Source organism: Brachyhypopomus gauderio, chromosome 2 (assembly GCF_052324685.1).
Source record: "Brachyhypopomus gauderio isolate BG-103 chromosome 2, BGAUD_0.2, whole genome shotgun sequence".
In the NCBI taxonomy this organism is placed as follows: Eukaryota; Metazoa; Chordata; class Actinopteri; order Gymnotiformes; family Hypopomidae; genus Brachyhypopomus; species Brachyhypopomus gauderio.
In genome coordinates, this window is record NC_135212.1 from 47,052,579 (window position 1) to 47,073,324 (window position 20,746).

Sequence of the window (20,746 nt, forward strand, 5' to 3'; positions counted from 1 at the left end):
CTGAAGTTCAGAGGACAAACGCAACAGCAGGTGAGAAAACACCTGACCACTCGCACCTCCTGCCTTCTCTGAGTGCTTGTAGAAAGGCATTTCTGCTGACCATCAATGCACACCTGATTAAAAATCAAACATTCTTTCTTAAGGAACATTTTTACCCAATGTGGTTAAAACACAATAGTGCAGTCATTAAAAAGGTTATCCCATAAGCACTTGAATTTACTGTCGGTACAGACCTAACGATGTCTGAACATTTGCAATTTTTCAGTCAGACACACACTGTGTTATAAATAGCCTTTAATCTAAAAAAAACAAAACAGCAATATCGTTTCTTGTGCTTTTGGAAACCTTAACAGTCCTATTTTCAGTTGAACTACATATGCATTCACATCCTTCATATGGCTACACCCACTGAAGCAGAGCAGCACAAATCAGTTAACAGTGACTGATGAAACATTCCACACCTCTGGCTAATCAGCTGGGGCTTTTTTTTTCATAGAACGCACATACACGCAGTCAAGCAGCTTACCAGGAACACACTGGTTAAACTATGCAGGACCATACAAACAAACCTTTCATCCTGCGTAGCTTGTTCCATTAACACACTCCCAGGACTATAAGCACACCTTAACATTAACTAGGAAGCAAGCTGAACAGAGTTTGGGCTTCAAATTGACTGCCTTGTTCAGTTTTTGCCTTGTTACTCTGTTCACTGACTGTCCACTTAGTTGGCTTTAGCTTTTCCTTAGTGAATGGCTGATGAACTCACATCTGATGTGTCTGGTCATTTACATGATCACAACTGATCTGAATTAAAAGCTTATCATCCACAAAAATAGAAGTAGAGCATAACTGAAAATTAAAAAATCTATACATTGAAAATACATCTCTATAGCATAACAACAGGAATAAAGGGGAAACAGTTTGAAAACGGCCAAGATATTTTGTTGCAGTATTGAAGTCTTGTGAGAATAATTTATGACCGGTTCCACACATCCCAGGTAGGATCAGACAGGCAGCGAGGAATGAAGAGTGTGGAGTGGAATTACAGGACTGGTCTCTGCAATCTCAGTAGTCCACGGAAGAGCAATAGCTCTGCGTTTGAAGTTTAACCAGATACTGTTATGCAAAAGCCAAATCTTGACATTACAGTTTTGATAACTTTCAATCCATAATGTGTGATGTCAAAAACACAAATAAAAACCAGGTGATTTTGCCCTGCTTGAAGAGCAGGGCACCTGAACAAACATGGTTTACTGGAGGAGCTTCAGAGAACTACAGCAAGATCTCTACAGAACTATGGGAAGGGGAGGAGGAAGCACAGCCAGGCGGCTCATCACATCTCCTTTCCCCCAAGGTGAGATAGGGAACCTTTGAAACATATACAGTAATATGCACATTTGACTCCGTGCTCTCTGGTTCCTGGGGCAGCCAGACTCAAGTTCCTTCTCTCCCTGCAGCTGTCCCAGTGCATTGTGGGGTGACTTTTTGGCATGGATGCATGTTTGCATCAGTGCCTTGATGCTCACGCATAGAGTGAGGAAGAAGTCACAAGTGGCAGTCCTGTTGTGCTGCATGGACAGTCAGGAACAAACTCAGCCTACATCTCTAAAAGGTAACGCTCTTCTCCAAACATGTAACTCCTTTGAATTACATAACCTTTGCCAAGTAATTTTTGCTGTGACTGCACAGCTGGCTCTGCATAAAGCCATTTATTAACATGCAATACTTAATTCTGTCCTGAAGTGGCCACTTGCCAGTGAGGACTGGTTTATACTAAAAATCACACCGTCTTCCACAACTGCCTCAAGTTGGGGAGCCAAGATTGCTCAGTGCTTGATTTGCATTTTTGACCAAGTATAATACCAGAAGCCAACATGTGTTATAGGTGTGAATAGTGTGTGTGTGTGTGTGTGTGTGTGTGTGTGTGTGTGTGTGTGTGTTGGGGGGGTGACCTATGCAGATTGGTCTCAATATCGGCTTGCAGATCACCATAACCACACATACTGCACTTGATCTGGGAGAAGGGGTGTATGGACAGGAGCACAACCACAGGTCTGCTGTAGCCTGGGGGCAGCTTGCTGGAGTGGGGGGGTGAAAGAACAGTCCTCTAAGGGGCTCTATCTGCCTGGGAGGACGGGCTCAGACTCGTGTCTGGCGATCTCGGCTGGGTCCTGCAGACGGCTGGAGCTTTCCAGGTGCTCAGGGAGGGATGGGAAACGCAGGCTCCCAGACAGCAGTTCAGCGGTCTGGTGCTTAGACGGGGCTGGTTCCTGAGCTGGGGGGTCGATGTGGACTTGGGGCAGAACATGTGCCTGGATTTGATGCTGGAGGTGGGACTGAGGTGTGACCTGTGCCGCGCTTTGTTGCTTGAGGTGGGGGAGTGATTTTAGAACCGGCTGGCAGCTGGCAGCTGGCAGAGTACATGTCTCAGGGTACACTGGCACGATGCTGTCTGGAGCTACATTCAGGTGAATGCCAAAAAGAGACTCATGGGATGCTGGTGACTTGTAGTCAGAGTCAGGAGTCTGCAGGATATAAAGACAGATAAGCACAGATTAACACACTGTAGCCAATCAGGGGAATTCATGTGGACCAACTGAAGTTTGAGTCAACTTTTAAGATCATACTTGTAGTTCAGTTCCATTGTTCTGGACCAAACAAAAAAATGATTCATTGTTACATTTTCGTCCTGGTTTTGTTAGCATTCACATTCACACAAATGTATAATCCAACAAAATAATAATAAAAAAGGCTATGATGCACATATATACGTGGGCTTAAAACAAGTATACACTTTGCTGTATTTTTACAATCTGGAAACACAGTGGTGGTAAAATGATTTAAAAAGTCAACACAGCACCAGAAATTCCTCCGCTACACATACCAAAGAAAGATAGATACGCATAATAAAAATAAAAAGGCTGTGTGGCAACAATGTGCACATAGATTATGATACCTATAACTTGAGAAACAAAGCAATCTTACCAGAGTCTGAGCTAAAGTCACCAAGTCTGAACATAACTGTATAAGCAATAAGCCAACAGTAACCATTTCACCTTGTTGCTACCGCCCGTGTCCCCAAGGCAACTCTCTCAATCTACTCTCCTTTTGAAGACCTGCTGCAAACTTGAGTCAGTATCAGTACAACAATAAGATGTATACGTTGCCAATTCATAAATCACTTGCATCAAAATATCCAAAACCATTACAAAATACAATATATGGAACAAAACTACCTCTTTAAAACCAGTAAAGATTAAGTTGAGGTTCTATTCCAAAAAGTATGTAGTTCTTCTCCCAAAAGTACTCACCGAAACTCATTCGCAGCATGAGGTATAACATTATAGGTCAGCTACCGTGATTTCAAGAGAATGTAAAACTAAATAAAATATTGTGGAAGGTTCTATCCTGGTCTGTGGCACTTTCTGCATTTTTTCACCCATTTCTCAGTATCCTGGTACATTTCCACACAGAAGCATCTAGGTTTTAGCAGGGTTCATGTTCAACCCCTTGGTGTTCCATGTTATCATGATCTCTCTCTCTACTAGTACAGCCGCTACAGCCACATAGACAAAAGCAGAGTTATTTGTGGCATTCACCACTCACTGAGGATCAACATCACGATATACTAAGCCTTCATCTGTCTTGAATGTGCCTCAACTGCATTAGCAGACGCTTCACTTGTCTAGACACATAAGACCTCTCCTGATCTCCGGATTTCTTTCTTCCTATCCCAAAACCTCCTAAACATTTAGTGTAGGGTATCTGGCTTGAAGAGCACCAAGCTCTGTGTTAGTGTAACTAGGTAGAGGTATTGTCCTGAGACTCAGTGCCTTCACTAATCACTCCAGACTGTAGGATGCGAATCTGTCTAACCATACAACACTTGACCCAAACTGCCACTGCTTCAGGGTCTTGGGGAGTTCCTTTATTCGCCACATCGCATATAGCAACACATCCATTATACTCCTCATTCACACTACTGTCAGGTTCTCCTGCAGCTGTGTTGTGTCTCCCTGGGTGATATTTAACTTCAATATCACAGTTACTTGAGCCATCCTCTGATCGTGGACACTAAGCTCAGTGGTTTTCAGGTGCCACAAATCTGTATAGACAACATATTTTGATCCTAAAAAATATCCTCTCATTTTTTTGGTGATGGCCTGTTTAAAGGCAAGACATTCAATCTATAGAAGGCTGTCATTTCTGTAATTTCCCTCTGCCTTATGTAGCTGTCTACTGGCATCTGGAGCTGGTAGATTACTGCACCTTACCCATGATTAAGCATGAAATCTGCATAGAATTAATGAATGAAAGAATGTTCAGTTTATATAGCACCTTTCAAGGAATCCCTTTACAGTCTAACACCGGTACAACTGCACACGACTATTCACACATACACGCACAAGAAGCAGCAACCAATTGCACACAGCATACTCTCTTCCGGAAACCTCCGCCCCCTGGGGGGACTGAATCGGGTGCAGGAAGGGGAGTCAGGGCAGGCCCCAGCGCTGCCCCGCCCGTGACCACCAGAGGGCGCTCACGGTCCCCCGTCAGGGCAGGTCCCTCTTCTACGCATGCCATGCATACCAGAAGGCGTGCGCATTCCACAACACGCAATCAGCAAAGATGAGCCGCAGCCGGATTTCATCCTTCTTAAGGAGGCCGGCTGCGACTCGTCTTTGCTGAGTTGTTTGATCTTTCATGCGGCCAGCCGGTATCGTGGGTTTACACTCCGATTTCTTATGCTCCAGTGTTATTTTCTCTTCGCTATCTCCTATCTCTTCGAGTTTATCTCCTGCGCCTTTTGGCCCATCTCAAGTTTTCCTCCCGCTGTATTCTTCCTGTCCGAATTTTGTTTCATTTCAAGTAGAGCTTTGATTATCCCCGTTGTTGGTCGGGTAGTCGGGTTTTTTCCCTGACTGTTTTTTGTTTCATCTTTCCTCTCTCTCTCTCCTTCTCGTTTTCGCGTTGAGGTTTTCCGCGTCTTTCTGTTGTCATTCTGATTTGGTTTTCCTTTCATTTAGTATTTACTGCGCGTCGAGTTCCCTCCGCGTTATTTCTCAGTTCACTGTGTTTTACCCTTCATTATATTTAGCCTTAGGGTTTTTCTTTTTCTCTTTTCCCGCACTCCTTTTGGCGGAGGTTTCAGTTCTTTGTTTTTGTTTGTTTATGGTTTGGCATTTGGGTCCCTTTAGTCTAACACCAAGCAGTGTGTGCGCGTGCGCACCACCTGCCTTACAAGGGGTGAGAGGACCCACAACACCCAAGACAGAGCACCATCCACCACTGGGCATACAGACACACACATTCATAGACAGACACAGTCACACATACACACACTTAGAGAGTAGTTTTTCAGGGAAAGCCAATTTACCTAACCACCATGTTTTTGGAAGTGTGGGAGGTAATCAGAGACCCTGGAGAAAGCGCAACCAGACACAGGGAGAACATGGAAACTCCAGTGCTGAGAGACAAATGTGCCTTGCTGCCCGGGAGCAGAGGTGACTAGCATTCAGCTGGGCACAAAGATTCAAATTCATTTCTTCTCCTAGCAATGTCTTCATGAAGGCACAGGCCGACAAGATCATGAAGCACACCAACCAGTTTTGAGAAGCCCTCAGTGAACCTTCTGTATTGAAACCCAAGAAAGAGCGCAACTCCTTAACCGTGCTGGCAACCTTCCACTGCTTGACTGCCTCAAATTTATATCGCGATGTGTACCAATGCCCTGGGCGGATATCTCTTGGCCCAGGAAACAAACTCTCTCCTGCAAAAATAGACACTTTTCAAACGTCTCTTTAAGGCCTGTCCCTTACATCTGGGCCACTACAATCCTGTCCAAGTGCTGACTGAATGTCTGAGAGTACACCGGTATGTCATTCAAGTGCACGAACATAATTTGAAACACTAGGTTTTTTGTTGTGAATTTCTGGAATGCCGAAGGAGCATTGCAGACCCAATTTGGTCTTTGCATTTCGTCCCCTGTAGTCTACATGACAACCACCAGATTTCCTGACTGGGACATGTGAAGCAGAAGTACTGTTGCTTTCTTCAGTCACAACATAAGAGCATCCTCTAAAGTTCCAGTGGGCCTAGCTGGTAAGTCAATGGCAGAACACCATGGTTTTGATAGAGCCTCAGACATTACAGCCCTATTCCCCTTAGCACCAAGCTCCCCCAAACAACATGTAATGGCGTCATCCGTTACTTTAATGAAAATCGACTATGGCTTCTCTCTAACAAACGTATGTAACTCTCCCTTAAGGCGTGCACAAAGATCTTCATCCTCTACCTTTTTACAACCTTGAAGGCATGTAGCAATTGAGACACTTTTCAGACAGTGCACTTTTCTCTGAAAGCTGCTCTCAAGTACACGAGGTGGTCACTTGACTGCGTGTCTGATCCTGGAGAGGTTTCTCCCTGTCCCGCGACACCCTCTCTACTGCTCCAATAAACTCATCAAACGCCCTTCCATCCTTACTCAAGTCCCCACTGAAAGGCTGAATGTGTCTCTCCCTCAGAATGTAAACGTAAGACTTTGTTGATCCATTACTTAACCTGCCAGTGGTTGCATAGATTCCCCACTGAAAAACTACTGAGTTCTACAATTTGCTGCTGAATGTCTTCCGTGCTACTCTCACCCAGCAGCTTCATTTAGACCTGAAGGTATTTCATCGACGTCAGACACCTTTCACTGAGTCCTTCTGTCCATGTAAGGACGCAGGTCACTGCAGTCTCTGTGGAGACTGACAGCTGTGCTGAAATGATGACAGATATGCACTGAGGTCCAGTAGCCCGTTTGTCCAGCATGTCATTACCACAGGCACCTCCCACTCCACCAGCACCAACCAACCTGCACCACTACCGTATCTCTCCTAACTGCGCTTGTGCCCCCAACTGTCAGAAAATACCCCACTCCTGGAATCAAATGTTAGATCTGAACCAAAACAGGACACAAAAATAATTTTACAGGTTTCTGACTGCTTTATTTTGTTGTCTTCTTTCTAGGTATCAGCACTGGCAACTGTTTATGGCAGTGCTTGAGCTCGAGTAGTTTGGACTTAAACCTGTTTATACTAGATAGAGATGCATATTCTGACTAAACACTTAGCACTTTTGTAAGTCGCTCTGGATAGGAGCGTCTGCTAAATGCCGTAAATGTAAATGTACCTCTTAGAAGGGGAACAACTGATAGGAGGAAGCTAATTTATTCACTTGATCGGTTGAAATCAAGATTAAGTGGAATGCCACAGACCACACTCAAGACAATGACAATAAGATATGGAAATATGGTAGTGGTTGTATTTCTGTACACCCAGTGGCGTTCACTACTTACTGGGTAGACATCTCTCACTATCACTTTAGAGACCATGAAGCACTGTAGTGGTAGCCCCAAAACACAAGGGACTTTTACAGGTATCAATGGATGACTCTTAAATATTTTAAATTATTAACTGGGTGATTAGTTAATTAGTAGTAATAGTACTCTGAACACCGAGCTGGACACACTTCCAAGAATATAAGGCACACATGTGAAATCACACCATAGCAACAAAAAAAAATAAGTGCTGTCAAAATGAAAGCGCATATGGTTAAAAACAAGAAGAAAATTATCTAAGATAATTCACAAAGACATGCGTGTTCCAATAACTAGGTTACTGTTAGATAGTAGCTCACTTGTGGGCATACTCCCAAAGAAAATTAGTGAACATTTGCTGCATTTTTAATTAATCCTATGTGCTCAAAGCAATAATCACTTTAGAGCTTACACTTCTTGTTACAAATCTAGTGAGTGTAGCAGAGGTGGGACCAAGTCAGTGTTTTGCAAGTCTCAAGTAAGTCCAAGTCTTTATCCTCAAGTCCCGAGTCAAGTCTCAAGCAAAGACAGTCAAATCAAGTCAAGTCTCGAGTCAAGACAGGCAACAGTCAAGTCAAGTCCCAAGTCTGAAACTTGGAATTTCAAGTCCTTTCGAGTCTTTTTTTTTTTTTTAACCAATGTTGCAGGTATATTTTAAATGTAAATAATAGATATGTGTTCTTTTTTAAATCTGTATTCTCCTCAAATCTTGATAAAACATGTGCAACTGAAAACACGAAGTATAAAAAAAATTTAAATTACACCTCTTTATTGCAGTTCAATTTGTTAAAGTTAGCTGCAAAAATATTCATACTTTAAACTACAATTTTCCAGAAATAAATATTCTGTGAAAGTCATAAGTAGAACTCCATGTTCAAATAAAAAGTGCTGATATTTTCACAGTACAATACAAAGAACCATAACAGCATTTTTCCCTCTCTTCTCTTATCTGGTTTCTTGGAGAACATGTGTGTCCATGTGTGAGTGACACAAGACAAACAAATATAAGAACTGAACAATTAACAGGAATCAGGAATGCAACTTTAGACATTTCAGTAAACTATTCGGCATTGCATTTGCAAAAGACCAAACTGGCCAAAAGTCTGTATGTCATTTGTGCACGATGAGGCCGTAGAATGATGTCCCCATAGCTGAAAACTCGCTCCACTTTTGTCAATATATTTTTTTCTCGACGTAGATGTCTTCAAATACACAATCCATGCTGAGATAGAACTGGATATGATGGTGACAGAGAGAGGCTCTCTTCCCTGAGTTCAGATACAGAACCCAGGGTTGCCAACCCTCACGCATTGATCGTGAGACACACGCATTTGACCGTCTTCACACGCTCTCACGCCACACATCCGATTTCTCACGCCAAAAAAAAAAATCTAGTTTATTTACCTCTGATCCATATCTATGATTCAATGAGTTACTAGTTCGCTCTGGCACCAACCACTGGCGATCGATCGATCGCGATATAATTTAATTTGTGTCCATTTTACACCCCGCCCGGTAACAATTCACGTTCGCTGACCCCCCCATTTGATTGGTTGTGCTGCAGCTCATGCGCACACACACACACAAACACACACACACAACGTACAGAGTGTGGAAAAGCAGAGGACCGGTCTGCGTCAGAAGGACGCAAATGAAATGAATGGGGCGCACTTTATAAATATTAATATGCGTTTTAAAATTTTGATTTGGGGTAAAAAAAAAATCAAGTCTTTGCAAGTAAACAGGTCCAAGTCCAATTCAAGTCCCAAGTTATTGGTGTAAAAGTCCAAGTCAAGTCTAATTCTCTGAATATTTTTTCAAGTCAAGTCAAAAGTCTTAATATTAATGACTCGAGTAATATTAATGACTCCAAGTCATGTGACTCGAGTCCCCACCTCTGGAGTGTAGCCCATCAGTCACTGAAGCCTCTCCACACCTGCAGACTTGACAGCATGGTGTGAAAACACTCACGTTGTTGGGGGACACCGGGCTGTCGCGGGTGAGTGAGGTCACGGTGGCAGGGTCAGGGCCTTGGTGGACAAGTGTCCTTGTCCCGTAGGTGCTTGGAGGGGCAGGCGTTTGCGCCAGTGACTCTGGAGACACGGCTGCACTGTAGGCCGGGGGCACGAGGGTCACCTGCCTCTGCAGGAGCTGCAGAATGACGCTGATATCCGCCGTCATCCGCGTCTCCAGCCTACGGGGGGAGACAAGAAAAAGACAAGAGAGAATTGCTGAAGTTTTTTCCTCTCGTTTATAATCGCAAACAACCTGGCTGACAGCTTTGGAGTGAGAAATGAATCAATGAGAAATGCTGCATCAAATTACACATTCAGCAGTCACATGACACCTCCGTTAGTAGTCACATGACACCTCAGGTAGCATCCCATTTAGCAGTAGTTGGGCCAGTTTCTCAGCTTTTTCTCTGCATCCTCTCACACTGTATTGGGGTGATTTCTTTAAGCCTACAAAATTCCTGGCAAATCTGCTTCTTATAGAAATGAAAGCTGCTACCTAGACCTGCATGTCATTATGAATTAAACAGGTTTATTCAAAACATGCCATTATGGATTTAACAGGTTTATTCAGATGTTCTGGGAAACAGTATAACACATCTTGCCATTTCTTCACATCCCATTGCCTGTGTAGTTATTTGCCAGTTGCCAACTTTCCACCGGTCCCTCCAATCAGATTCTATCCCTCCCCTTAATAAAGTCTGTTTGTGCTTGCATCCTGTCTACCTTGTCATTTGTGATGGATAGTAGGATTTAATATTAGGTTTGAATTTTCTTAAGTTGGCTTGTAGATGAGCCAATCCAGTCATGCAAAGGCAATTGTGAGTTAACATTCAAAATACATTTTAGTCTAGTCTTAATCTTGGTCTGGGAAACTGGCCAATAAACCCCCCCCCACAAATAATTTAATAAAAACATGGCAGAAAGCATGGTTTGCATGAAACATCAAATCAAGAGATTTGCAGCAAGAGACGAGAGTGACTATTCTGCGACTTTTACTTTTATGAAAGAGCTTTATACTCCACTGGGCTGTGCATAAACCCAACAGGCATGTAATTACATAATCCCAAGAGACAGAGGATGGAGTGAGACTAGACAGCTAATCCTTTCATGGGGCTTGTTTAACCATTGGGTCCGGTGTGCTCTGATGGGTCTTGGCCCCCATGTTCGGACCTGTTAAGCTGAGCTTGGAGCAGCTCCAGGCGGGTCTGCAGCTCACTGGGCCGTTCCTCCATACACGTGCTGCGCTGGCGTTGCTGCCGGAGTTGGTGCTTGTGCTGGTGCTGGTTCCCGGGCCGCGCCGATGCGGACCGCTGTGGGCTCTCGGGGTACCGACTCGCCCCATGCTCATGCCAGCAGCTCAGCATGTTTAGAGAGACTAGAAGAGCAGAGACACCGAATGTGAAAACTTTTTTGCAAGTCAGTCGCTACTGTTAAAGAACACGTGTACCATCTCTGCATCTCGCTGACTCCCCCTCCCTCTCTCCCTAACGTCCCCTCTCTGCCTCTTTCTGTGTCTCTGTACCTGGGTAGGGCTGTGCCCCCTTGGCCATAGCACCCCCCATACATGATGACGAACTGTTGGGGGGCAGAAGGTTGACCACAGTAGGGGCATATCCATGGCGGGACAGTGGTTCTAGAGCGTAGGCTTCTCCCCGGCCAGGACCCGGAGGCTTCACCTCCTCCTCACTGGTCAGGGAGTGAGCACTGGCACTGCTGTATAGTTCATCCCACTGTGAGCGCGACAGCGCCTCCCTGTGGTTGGCCATGGGGTTGCATGACTGATAAGCATCTTCCCTGTCCATCCCATCTGAACAGAGGAAGAGAAGAGGGATCAGACATGCATGACAATGCAAGAGAGGCTGAACATTTCTCTCTCACTTCATCACTAACACACACAGCCTACAATTGATACATAGGAGATCAATTAAATTCATGTTTTTCCATTCTCACCCCCCCCCCCCCCCAACATACAAGCGTGCATTTGCAGGGCATTACCGGGTCGGTTCCGCTGTACAGTAGGCCTTCGTCGACGAGCACGGCGGCAGCCACTGTCTGACTCCCCGCTGGGGGTTGCTTGCATAATTCTGTCTGCCTGATACATACAAGCTTCAGTAACACACATCACTACAAATCTCATACACAGCTCCAGCTTTCTCCACCTGTTCTTACACTTCCTAAACACAAACACACTAGTAAAACATCAGTATTGTTCACCACCTTTCAAAATGAAAACATAATAAAATATGTGGCCAGCTCTGAGGCATTATCTGATCTCACACATGAAGCATTATCTGATTTCACATATGAAGCATTATCTGATTTCACATATGAAGCATTATCTGATCTTACACATGCAGTATTATCTGATCTTACACATGCAGTATTATCTGATCTTACACATGCAGTATTATCTGATCTTACACATGCAGCATTATCTGATCTTACACATGCAGTATTATCTGATCTTACACATGCAGCATTATCTGATCTTACACATGCAGTATTATCTGATCTTACACATGCAGCATTATCTAATCTTACACATGCAGTATTATCTGATCTTACACATGCAGTATTATCTGATCTTACACATGCAGTATTATCTGATCTTACACATGCAGTATTATCTGATCTTACACATGATGCCTTATCTGATCTCACACGTACAGCATTTTGGGATTTTAACCCGTACATTTCCCTTTCGTGCTTTTAGCTGCTCAAATACTTACATTCATTTCAAATAGCAACTAAATGGGTTCCAGTAGTGTCTACACTGGATTACACAGCAGCCTTGTGTGAATGTGAACGTCCGGTGGTGGACTCACATCTCGGAGGTTGAAGGTGATCTCCAGGTTGGACCAGAAGCTGTCGGAGAAGTCAGGGTACATGTCCAGCACCTCCAGCAGGTCGTCCCTCAGGATCTTGTGCAGGTCACAGTAGGTCAGAGCACGCACATCAGCGCTCGACTTCCCAGGTCTGCCATACAGGCTGATGGGCTCTCCAAAGATATCGTTCTTACCTGGGTGCAAAGCAGAAGAACAGAGACAATGGACTTGAACCTCATTACAGTCACTTTATTTAGGCTTAAATCAGGCATTTGTAAACAGTTCATTTTGTAAACACTAGATGGCACTGAATAGATTCAGATATAAAGACGTTGCCAAGCTCAGGATTGGTGTAACTGTTTGACCTAATGTTAATAAATATGGCATGATCAATAAGACATACAGTTCCTCTGGTTCACTAATGCTCGCCAAACAGGGATGAGGAAAAAACAAACCACACGAAGATAGAAAAACAGACAGAAAGGCAAATATAATAAACCCTAATGGCCTGTAGAGAATCACATATGCCACATACAATAATTAAAAATAAATATGTGATCCTGTTTCTTTGGCAACCTTATGGAACACACTAGAATGTTTTACCAGGCTGGAAAAGAAGGACAGGAAACCCAGAGTTGCACGTCTCGTACCCAGAATAGCCACCACTACGTTGTCACGGAGGATCTCGATGGAGCCGCGGGAGATGAAGTAGAGGGCCGTGAGCACGTCGCCGCTGTGCACGAGTGTGTCGCCCGGCGGGGCGTGTGTGGTCTTAAAGCGCATCGCCAGGGCACGCAGACAGCCCTTACTGGCGCCGCGAAACGCCCTACAGTTCTGCAGCAGACTGCGGTTCAGGTGCAGGCAGATATCAGCCTGCAGACACTCGGGGAAGCCCTTCAACACCTGGACACAGGAGCAGAGACGGGGGGACAGAAAGAGAGGGGGGATGACCCGGACGTGGTAGAGACCAAAAGAAGGTAAGTGGAAAGAGAGAGAGAGAGGACAGAAAGAAAAAAAAGGAAGAGAGGCAGACAGGAAGATGATGGGACCGATAACAGTGACAGAGAAAAAGAAGGAAAAGCAAAAAAAATTTGAGAAAAGAGTAAGGAAGTCACTGAGGAAAAAAATGACTGTTGAATAAACAGTACTATGAAACCAGAAGAGGGGTCTTCAAGGTGAGGAAGCCCTTGCGCTCAGGAAACAGATATGGATCTGCTCTGATAGGATCTGGGTAATTGAGTGAATCGCTTTGATGTGATCTTGGGCTCACTGGGCCAGACAAGGAGGAGAGTGGGCAGAGCTTACGGCATTCATGTCGATGCCGTTGGTGTAAGACCAGGCGTGTTGGAAGTACTCCTCCAGCCTCTGGCGCAGACCGCTGGGGATCTGGTGGAAGCGTATGAACTCCTTCACACGCAGCATCTGTGTGTGGTAGCGGGCCGTGCCGGAGTACAGCCGCTGGATGATAGCCGACACATTCCCGAAGATGCTGGCGTACATCAGGGCTGGTCGGCAGAGGGAGGGAGGGAGGGAGGGAGGGAGGGAGAGAGAGAGAGAGAGATGAATCTGTGTACATGCTTTTGCATTGGCATTTGACTTGCAAAATGTTTTTCTCACCATCTTTTCAGTGTTTATAGTTTATCATTCCTCTCCCCTCCCTGTCTTCTAGAGTCTGCCAGGCTCAATAAAGGTCTTCCAGTATTCACAATCACATGACTATTACCTTACTAATGAAGGAATTAATACACATTTAATCATATGTCCATCTCTTTACTCTTTTAACCAATAACTGTTAAGATATGAGATCTTTTGTTAGTAAGAGATGAGATCCCTTTTAGTTAGTTCGTGGAATATCCAAAGTCTCTCTGTTCATCCATTCTATGAGTAAAAACCGAGTTCAAACCCAGAACGTCAGTATATAATAATCAGTATACTATTATAGTAAACATGTCAGACATAATAGTCATGTGCAGAAACATACTGTCCCTCAGGATGCAGGAGATCCTCTTGTTTACCTTCAAACACACAGACCTAAATCATGGCAGAGATAAGGAGAAAGATCCTTCTTTCGTGATCTTTTACTCCACTACACCTTTCCTCTCATGGACCTCGTCCTTCACTGTCAATGTTAATGGGTTCAATAGCCAAAGATACCAGAGGAGCCTTGCAAACTTTTCTCACCTAGTCCTGCTTATAGATCACCAATCCTATTAACTCCTGACAAGTGAATTCAAGACTAACAAATCCAGTGAAATGCCTTGTTCATGACAGAGGTCAGAGGAGAATGGCCAGACTGGTTCGAGCTGATAGAACGGCAACAGTATCTCAAATAACCAGTCGTTACAACCGAAGCATACAGAAGAGCATCTCTGAATGCATAATACGTCGAGGTGGATGGACTACAACAGCAGAAGACCCCACCGGGTGCCACTCTTGTCAGCTAATAACAAGAAACTGAGGCTACAGGCTCACCAAAATTGGACAAGAAGACTGGAAAAACATTGCCTGGTCTAATAGGTTTCGTCTAATGCCTGGTCAGACTGGTTTCTTGAACATGACAATTAGTAAACTATAGTCAAATGGCCTCCACAGTCACCAGACCTCAATCCAAGAAAGTACCTTTGGGATGTGGTGGAAAGAGAAATTTGCATCATGGATGTGCAGCCGACAAATCTGCAGCAACTGTGTGATGTTATCATGTCAATATGGACCAGACTCTCTGAGGAATGTGTCCAGTACTTTGTTGAATCTATGATACGAAGGATTAAGGCAGTTCTGAAGACAAAAGGGGGTCCAACCCAGTACTAGCAAGGTGTACCTAATAAAGTGGCCGGTGAGTGTATAAGAGGAAACTGTAAAATCACAAGAATATAATTCAGACAACTGTCCAATAAAAACATAGAGATGTGTCTTGAAAATCTATTCAAACAAACTACCCAACAATCTCACATGTAACCATTAACACATCCAAGATAAAGGAGAAATTTCTGAGCAAGCTTTGAAAAACAACCAAAACTAACTTGACCACGAATTACCCCCAATGACACCATATGGCTCTGACAGAATCAGGATGTTGTTGTCTAGGTGGTGAAGAACTGCTGACCTGAATGTGGCCTCATTCCAACTCTTTAATCATGATCTCCAAACTGGCAAAATGTTCCTGAAATCTAAAATGGAGAATATCATACCCAACCTACAAGAGGGGACACAAATCTGACTCCATCTACCAGGACGTCAGTGTGTGCAGTAATATGGGGAAGGCTTTCTGCTTTACTGTTATTTATAAACAGCCGACTACATTCCTTCTTTACCTTAAGTCTTAACTAAGATTTAAATTCTTTTTTTTACCAAATCACCACAGTACTGAACATATGTTATACCTTCGTACCCTGTTCGTTTCTATAAACAAGTTATAGGTGATATTGGTACAAAAGTTTGACCTGGACTCATTGTAAACAATACAGGAGCTAAGTATTTATGTAGATAACATGATGCTGCCGTCCGCAACAACACCAGTCTGACCAAACCCAAAACACTAATCACTAATCAGAAAAAGGCAATCAAATCCACAAATTGACATTCCAATCTAGTCCAAAATGGTTTATAGCATTACTGCACTTACTACATTGTATGTGCAGTACATGAGATATGGGGTCCACTCAGTAAGCATGAGTATACTCTAATGTATAAACATATCCCAGAGTTACACAGAATTGTGTAGAAATAAATCACACTTACTGATTATACCTAATATTAATAACCTAAAAAATGGGTTACATCTATATCCAGGAAAGAAAAACACACTGTAACATGCAGTTAAGAGGTCAGACCTAAGCTCACTCCCCTCTGTAGCTGCTCCGTATGATGCCTGCTGCCCATTAACAGACAGCAGCCTCAGACAGAGAGAGATACAGAGAGATAACGACAGAGTCAAAAAGGCAGGCAGCAAGAATGAAAGAGAGAGAGAGAGAGGGAGGGAGAGAGAGAGAGAGAGACAGTGTTCACCTAATATGGTAAAGTCTGCACTGTGTGGCTGAAGTTTGCAATCCAGCCCTAGAAATCCTGCACGCCGTGGGACCACAGCAGACGTGGGTGAAGATCGGGCTTCACTTACATCCAATGAGCATGACGCAGATGGAGAAGATCTTCTCGGGGTTGGTGTTGGGCGAGACGTTGCCGAAGCCGACGCTGGTCAGGCTGCTGAAGGTGAAGTAGAGTGCCGTCACGTATTTGTCCTTGATGCTGGGCCCCGAGGAGCCGTCGCTGTCGTTGTAGCGCTTGCCGATCTGGTCGGCGAGGTTGTCCAGCCAGCCGATGCGCAGGCCCCCCACGCGGTCCGAGCTGGTGCGCTCCACGTTGCCGATGGCGTACCATATGCAGGCCAGCCAATGGGCGATCAGTGCGAACGTGCACATGAGCAGGAAGAGCACGGCGGCGCCGTACTCCGAGTAGCGGTCCAACTTGCGCGCCACACGCACCAATCGAAGCAGACGTGCAGTCTTAAGCAGGCCAATCAGAGTGGTGGTCTGGGGCTGGGGGAGTCAAACAAAAGGGGGTTAGTCATAAGCTCCTATTGTTTGCAGAACTTCTTCACAGATATGGGAACTTTTCCAACATGTCACATTAGTTCTGGAGTGGTAGCGTACTGCCAAAGTTCAATGTGTTCCCTGATTTAACACACTGCTAAACCATCATCAACACTACACCATCCGCCGCTGTGGCTCATGAGCCTTGGGTTGAGATGAGTGTGTGGGCACTCTTTTGACAATCAAAATAACTGGCAAAAACTAACCTAATAAAAAATATGTCAGTGCAAAAAGTCTATGCTTAAAGTGATGAAATGGTATGAAAAAGCCGATGGGTCGTAACATAATACATCATAAACGCAATTTTTACATAAAAGATGAAGCAGTAAAACTATAATAATTAATAATAGGAAATAATTCAACATCTTTAAAGTAATAGCAATGGTATAGATCTGACTCATGTAAAGCTGCACTATATAAATAAAATGAAACCGAAATTTAATTAAGGATTACAAAAAGGTACATCATGCATTCCCTATATCAACATATGTATTTGTAAGCTGTATTCATATGTGTATTTCGTTGCATGCTCTGCTCATAATCAACAGCCTGTGCAGTTGGGATGTGTGTGTTTGTGGAGTCAGAACATCCCTGATCTTCACCTCTACAGCAAACAACATCAATACAGCAATACACACAACTCAATACCACACTCAGAACGGGCTACACAACCCACACTGCTGACATAGAAAGCTATAGGCTATTGAAATCTATATAGAGTCATCAGGATTACAAGTGATGCAGGAGATCAAATAGGATTCTGTTTGATGTGGTCTTGTGTTGTATACTCATCCATTACAATTGTTATTCTCTTGGACTATACATGCCCTGCCCAGTTTACCTCCCTCTGTGTCTCTCACTCTGTTTCTCTCTCCCTCCCTTTCACTCTCACCAATATCCCCCTTTCTCTATCCTATCTTCTTCATCTTCTCTTTCTCTCTTGCCCTCTCCTCTCCCTCTCTTTCTGCTTATATCGCTCTCTTCTACCCCCTTCTACCCCCCCCCTCCCCCCCACCACCTCACCTCGTCCGAGCCTGAGCGAAAGATGAGCAGGTCGAAGGGGATGGCGGCCACGATGTCGATGAGGAACCAGCCCTTGAAGTAGTGCACGGCGATGCGCGCCGGCTGGCTCACCACCTCGTCGTTGCCGTTCACGTAGGTCGTGCGGAAGTTGATAGCGATGTCCACGATGAACATGACGTCCACCACCAGGTCGATGACGTTGAGCGGGTTGCAGGCGTAGCCGCAGGTGCGTCCCCTCTCCTCCTCCGGCTCGCTGAGCAGGAAGGCGGCCGAGTAGGGCGTGAACACGGCCGTGTAGAGCACCAGCAGCAGGATCACCCAGTCCCACACCGCCTTGAAGGGGCTGTAGTGCAGGATGGTCCATCTGTGGATGCGGGGCGCCTGGAGCTTGTACTCCGGCAGGACGTCGGCACCCAGCGACAGCACCTGGGCCACAGGGACGCTCGGTCATGACCATGATACTGGTCATGATTCAGTATATTTAACATTTTGCAGTCCCTGTTGGAGTATGATAACTGTTGTCTTTGAGTGGCCAGGGTGTGAATATGTCTAGTGAACAAAATTCAAGCTTCAGAGACAGCAGTGATGAAATGGCTAGAGAAGCCAAGACACTCCCACGCTATAACAGGGCCATCGTGGAGCTACGCCTGCGTGAACCACGATCCTCCCACGCGATAAGGGTGGAGCTACACCTGCGTGATCTCACCACATCACAACAAACGCACCCCCAGACTCCACCACACCAAGACAAGCGCAGAGGATGAATCACTGATGAATCACTTCAACAGCGCTGCATTCATTCATAAACATCAGCCAAGCAAACAAATGTACTCATACTTTGAAAAGGGAACTTAAGATGTCAGGTTTTCACATTTAAAGGATTTTCACTAATCACCTGAAATTCACTCTTCTTAATACTGAACACGGGTTAGATACAACTACGACTACAACCTTTAGGCTGTGCTCACTTTTTTGATGATAGGTTATATTGTTTCCAGCCCACATTTACATCTTCTGAGGATAGATACAGCACTCTTGGAGAGGTCCTCTAGATGAAGGTATTGTAATGGTGATTACACACACTGTTTGCATGTTACGTGCCCCTGTATCCACTGTCCATGAACGGGACCGGGGTAAGAGGCGTGCACAGCTGTTCCTGAGCTGGCCCGTCCAGGGGAGCCTCTCATCTCTCACTCTAACGCAACTGTGTCGGCAAATCTTTCAACGATCACGCCGACAGCAAACAACTCTAACGCCCCATTAGTGGACAGCGATTAAGGCTGGCCCAGGGGACCATAGCAACTGCTGGTTACCATGGAAACCACAAATTGATTACGGAACATCAGCGAATGTGGAGGACTTTGGTGGGTTGAGAAAAAGAGGGTGCAGGGTACCACACATGGTACCACACATGGTACCACACATCCTTCCTGTGGCCCTCACCTGTTGCCAGAGGATCTGCAAACACTTTCATGTGTTGCGATGTACGTAATGTATCTCAGATATGACAAAGATGATGGCAGTTCAGCCCATAAATGTGAAATTATATGAACAAATCATATAATGATGTACTAGTACTTTTTAAAGACCTGACTGCAATAACACTGACTGCAAAGAGAGCAAAGCCAACCCTATTTCAGCAGACTAAACCCTGTTTTTTCCGCTGGGTGCAACAACCATCTGTCCTAATAACATGTATGTCCTAGAGCACCGAGGCTCAGACGACCCCGTACTTTATACCGTACTTTATACTAAACAGACGAAAACATAGATGATGTTGGAGCCGAGTACAAAAACACACAACCTCAGGTATCCTCAGAGAGGACCTGAACAGAAGGGTGCACCTTTAGCCCCATTAGAGAGGACCTGAACAGAAGGGTGCACCTATAGCCCCATCTCGTTCCATGTCTCCAGTCTAGGACTGCTTCAGCCCCGCTCTGTGGAGTGCTGTGCTGGTGTAGGGGTGTGTCCTTACTGACCGGCACGACGATGACCGCGTCCAGGTCCACGTTCTCCAAAGCACCGTGATCACTCCCACAACAACCGCCGCACAAACGAATCCTTGAACAGCCTCCCACGGTAGACCCGCCATCCCAAACCGGACACTTCCCCCTACCCTCCATGACCCCGAATACACACACACACTCACACACCCCTGCGCTCTCTAACTACAGCTCTACTGAAGCCCTCGCGGGGGAATGCAAAGCCAATCAGATTAGAAGAAGCAGGCATCAAGATGTCTCTTGTCTCCCAGCGCCGAGCCAGACAGGACTGCTGACTCGTCTCAGGACCTTTTATAAATGAGGCTTGTGACAGAGGTCCAGCCCCACGTGATCGTGTGGTTCCACCGCTCTGAGCGCGTGCGTATCGGGATGAACTAACCTAGTTAGCAGGAAATCGACAGAAAGGCGAGGAGAGCTGGTTTTTAGGAACATGTTCAGCACTTTCCAGTCAAACTGGAACTCAGTGTGACTGTGCAGGTCTCTCTTTCTCTCTCTATCTTCATCTTGTTTTTTGTTTCTATTTTTCCTCTCCCTTTCTATCTCTCTTTCTGGACTGCAGCAGCGAACAGGAAGCTTTGATGTCTTCGCATCTGTCCTTATTTCTTCTAAAAAAATAACAGCAAACAGCATGTTTTGGTACCAATATAAGTGCACCAGTGGGTGAGCTAGAAGCGGCTGTCCATCTGGTGATGAACACAAACATCCACTCTCCAGGCAAATGAGAAATCTTTTGCATTACAATTTGCATAGCCTCAGACACCACAGCAACGAGTAGCTTAGCAGCCATAATGCCACATGTAACTCCAACATGATCACAGTGCTCCCATGTACAAAGCGCTGACCACACCTGACCAGTCTGATCTGGTGTACAAAGCCCTGACCACACCTGATCACAGTCTGATCTTAAAAACGAAAACACCCTGTTGGCACAGAA

At 45.0% G+C, this 20,746-nt stretch overlaps 1 protein-coding gene across 1 annotated transcript in view; it reads right to left on the reverse strand.

Annotated features, from left to right (window-relative positions):
• Positions 1–277: 277 nt before the first annotated feature.
• Positions 278–20,746, reverse strand: part of kcnh6a (potassium voltage-gated channel, subfamily H (eag-related), member 6a) — a 35,288-nt gene continuing 14,819 nt past the window's right edge. The window contains exons 7-16 of the mRNA XM_076997054.1: positions 17,810–18,235; positions 16,315–16,732; positions 13,506–13,705; positions 12,851–13,103; positions 12,201–12,394; positions 11,371–11,467; positions 10,898–11,182; positions 10,546–10,750; positions 9,332–9,554; positions 278–2,525 (exon numbers count right to left, since the gene is read on the reverse strand). Of these exons, the coding sequence (XP_076853169.1) occupies positions 2,118–2,525; positions 9,332–9,554; positions 10,546–10,750; positions 10,898–11,182; positions 11,371–11,467; positions 12,201–12,394; positions 12,851–13,103; positions 13,506–13,705; positions 16,315–16,732; positions 17,810–18,235 (2,709 nt within the window). The 3' untranslated portion in view covers positions 278–2,117. The remainder of the gene's footprint in view (positions 2,526–9,331; positions 9,555–10,545; positions 10,751–10,897; positions 11,183–11,370; positions 11,468–12,200; positions 12,395–12,850; positions 13,104–13,505; positions 13,706–16,314; positions 16,733–17,809; positions 18,236–20,746) is intronic.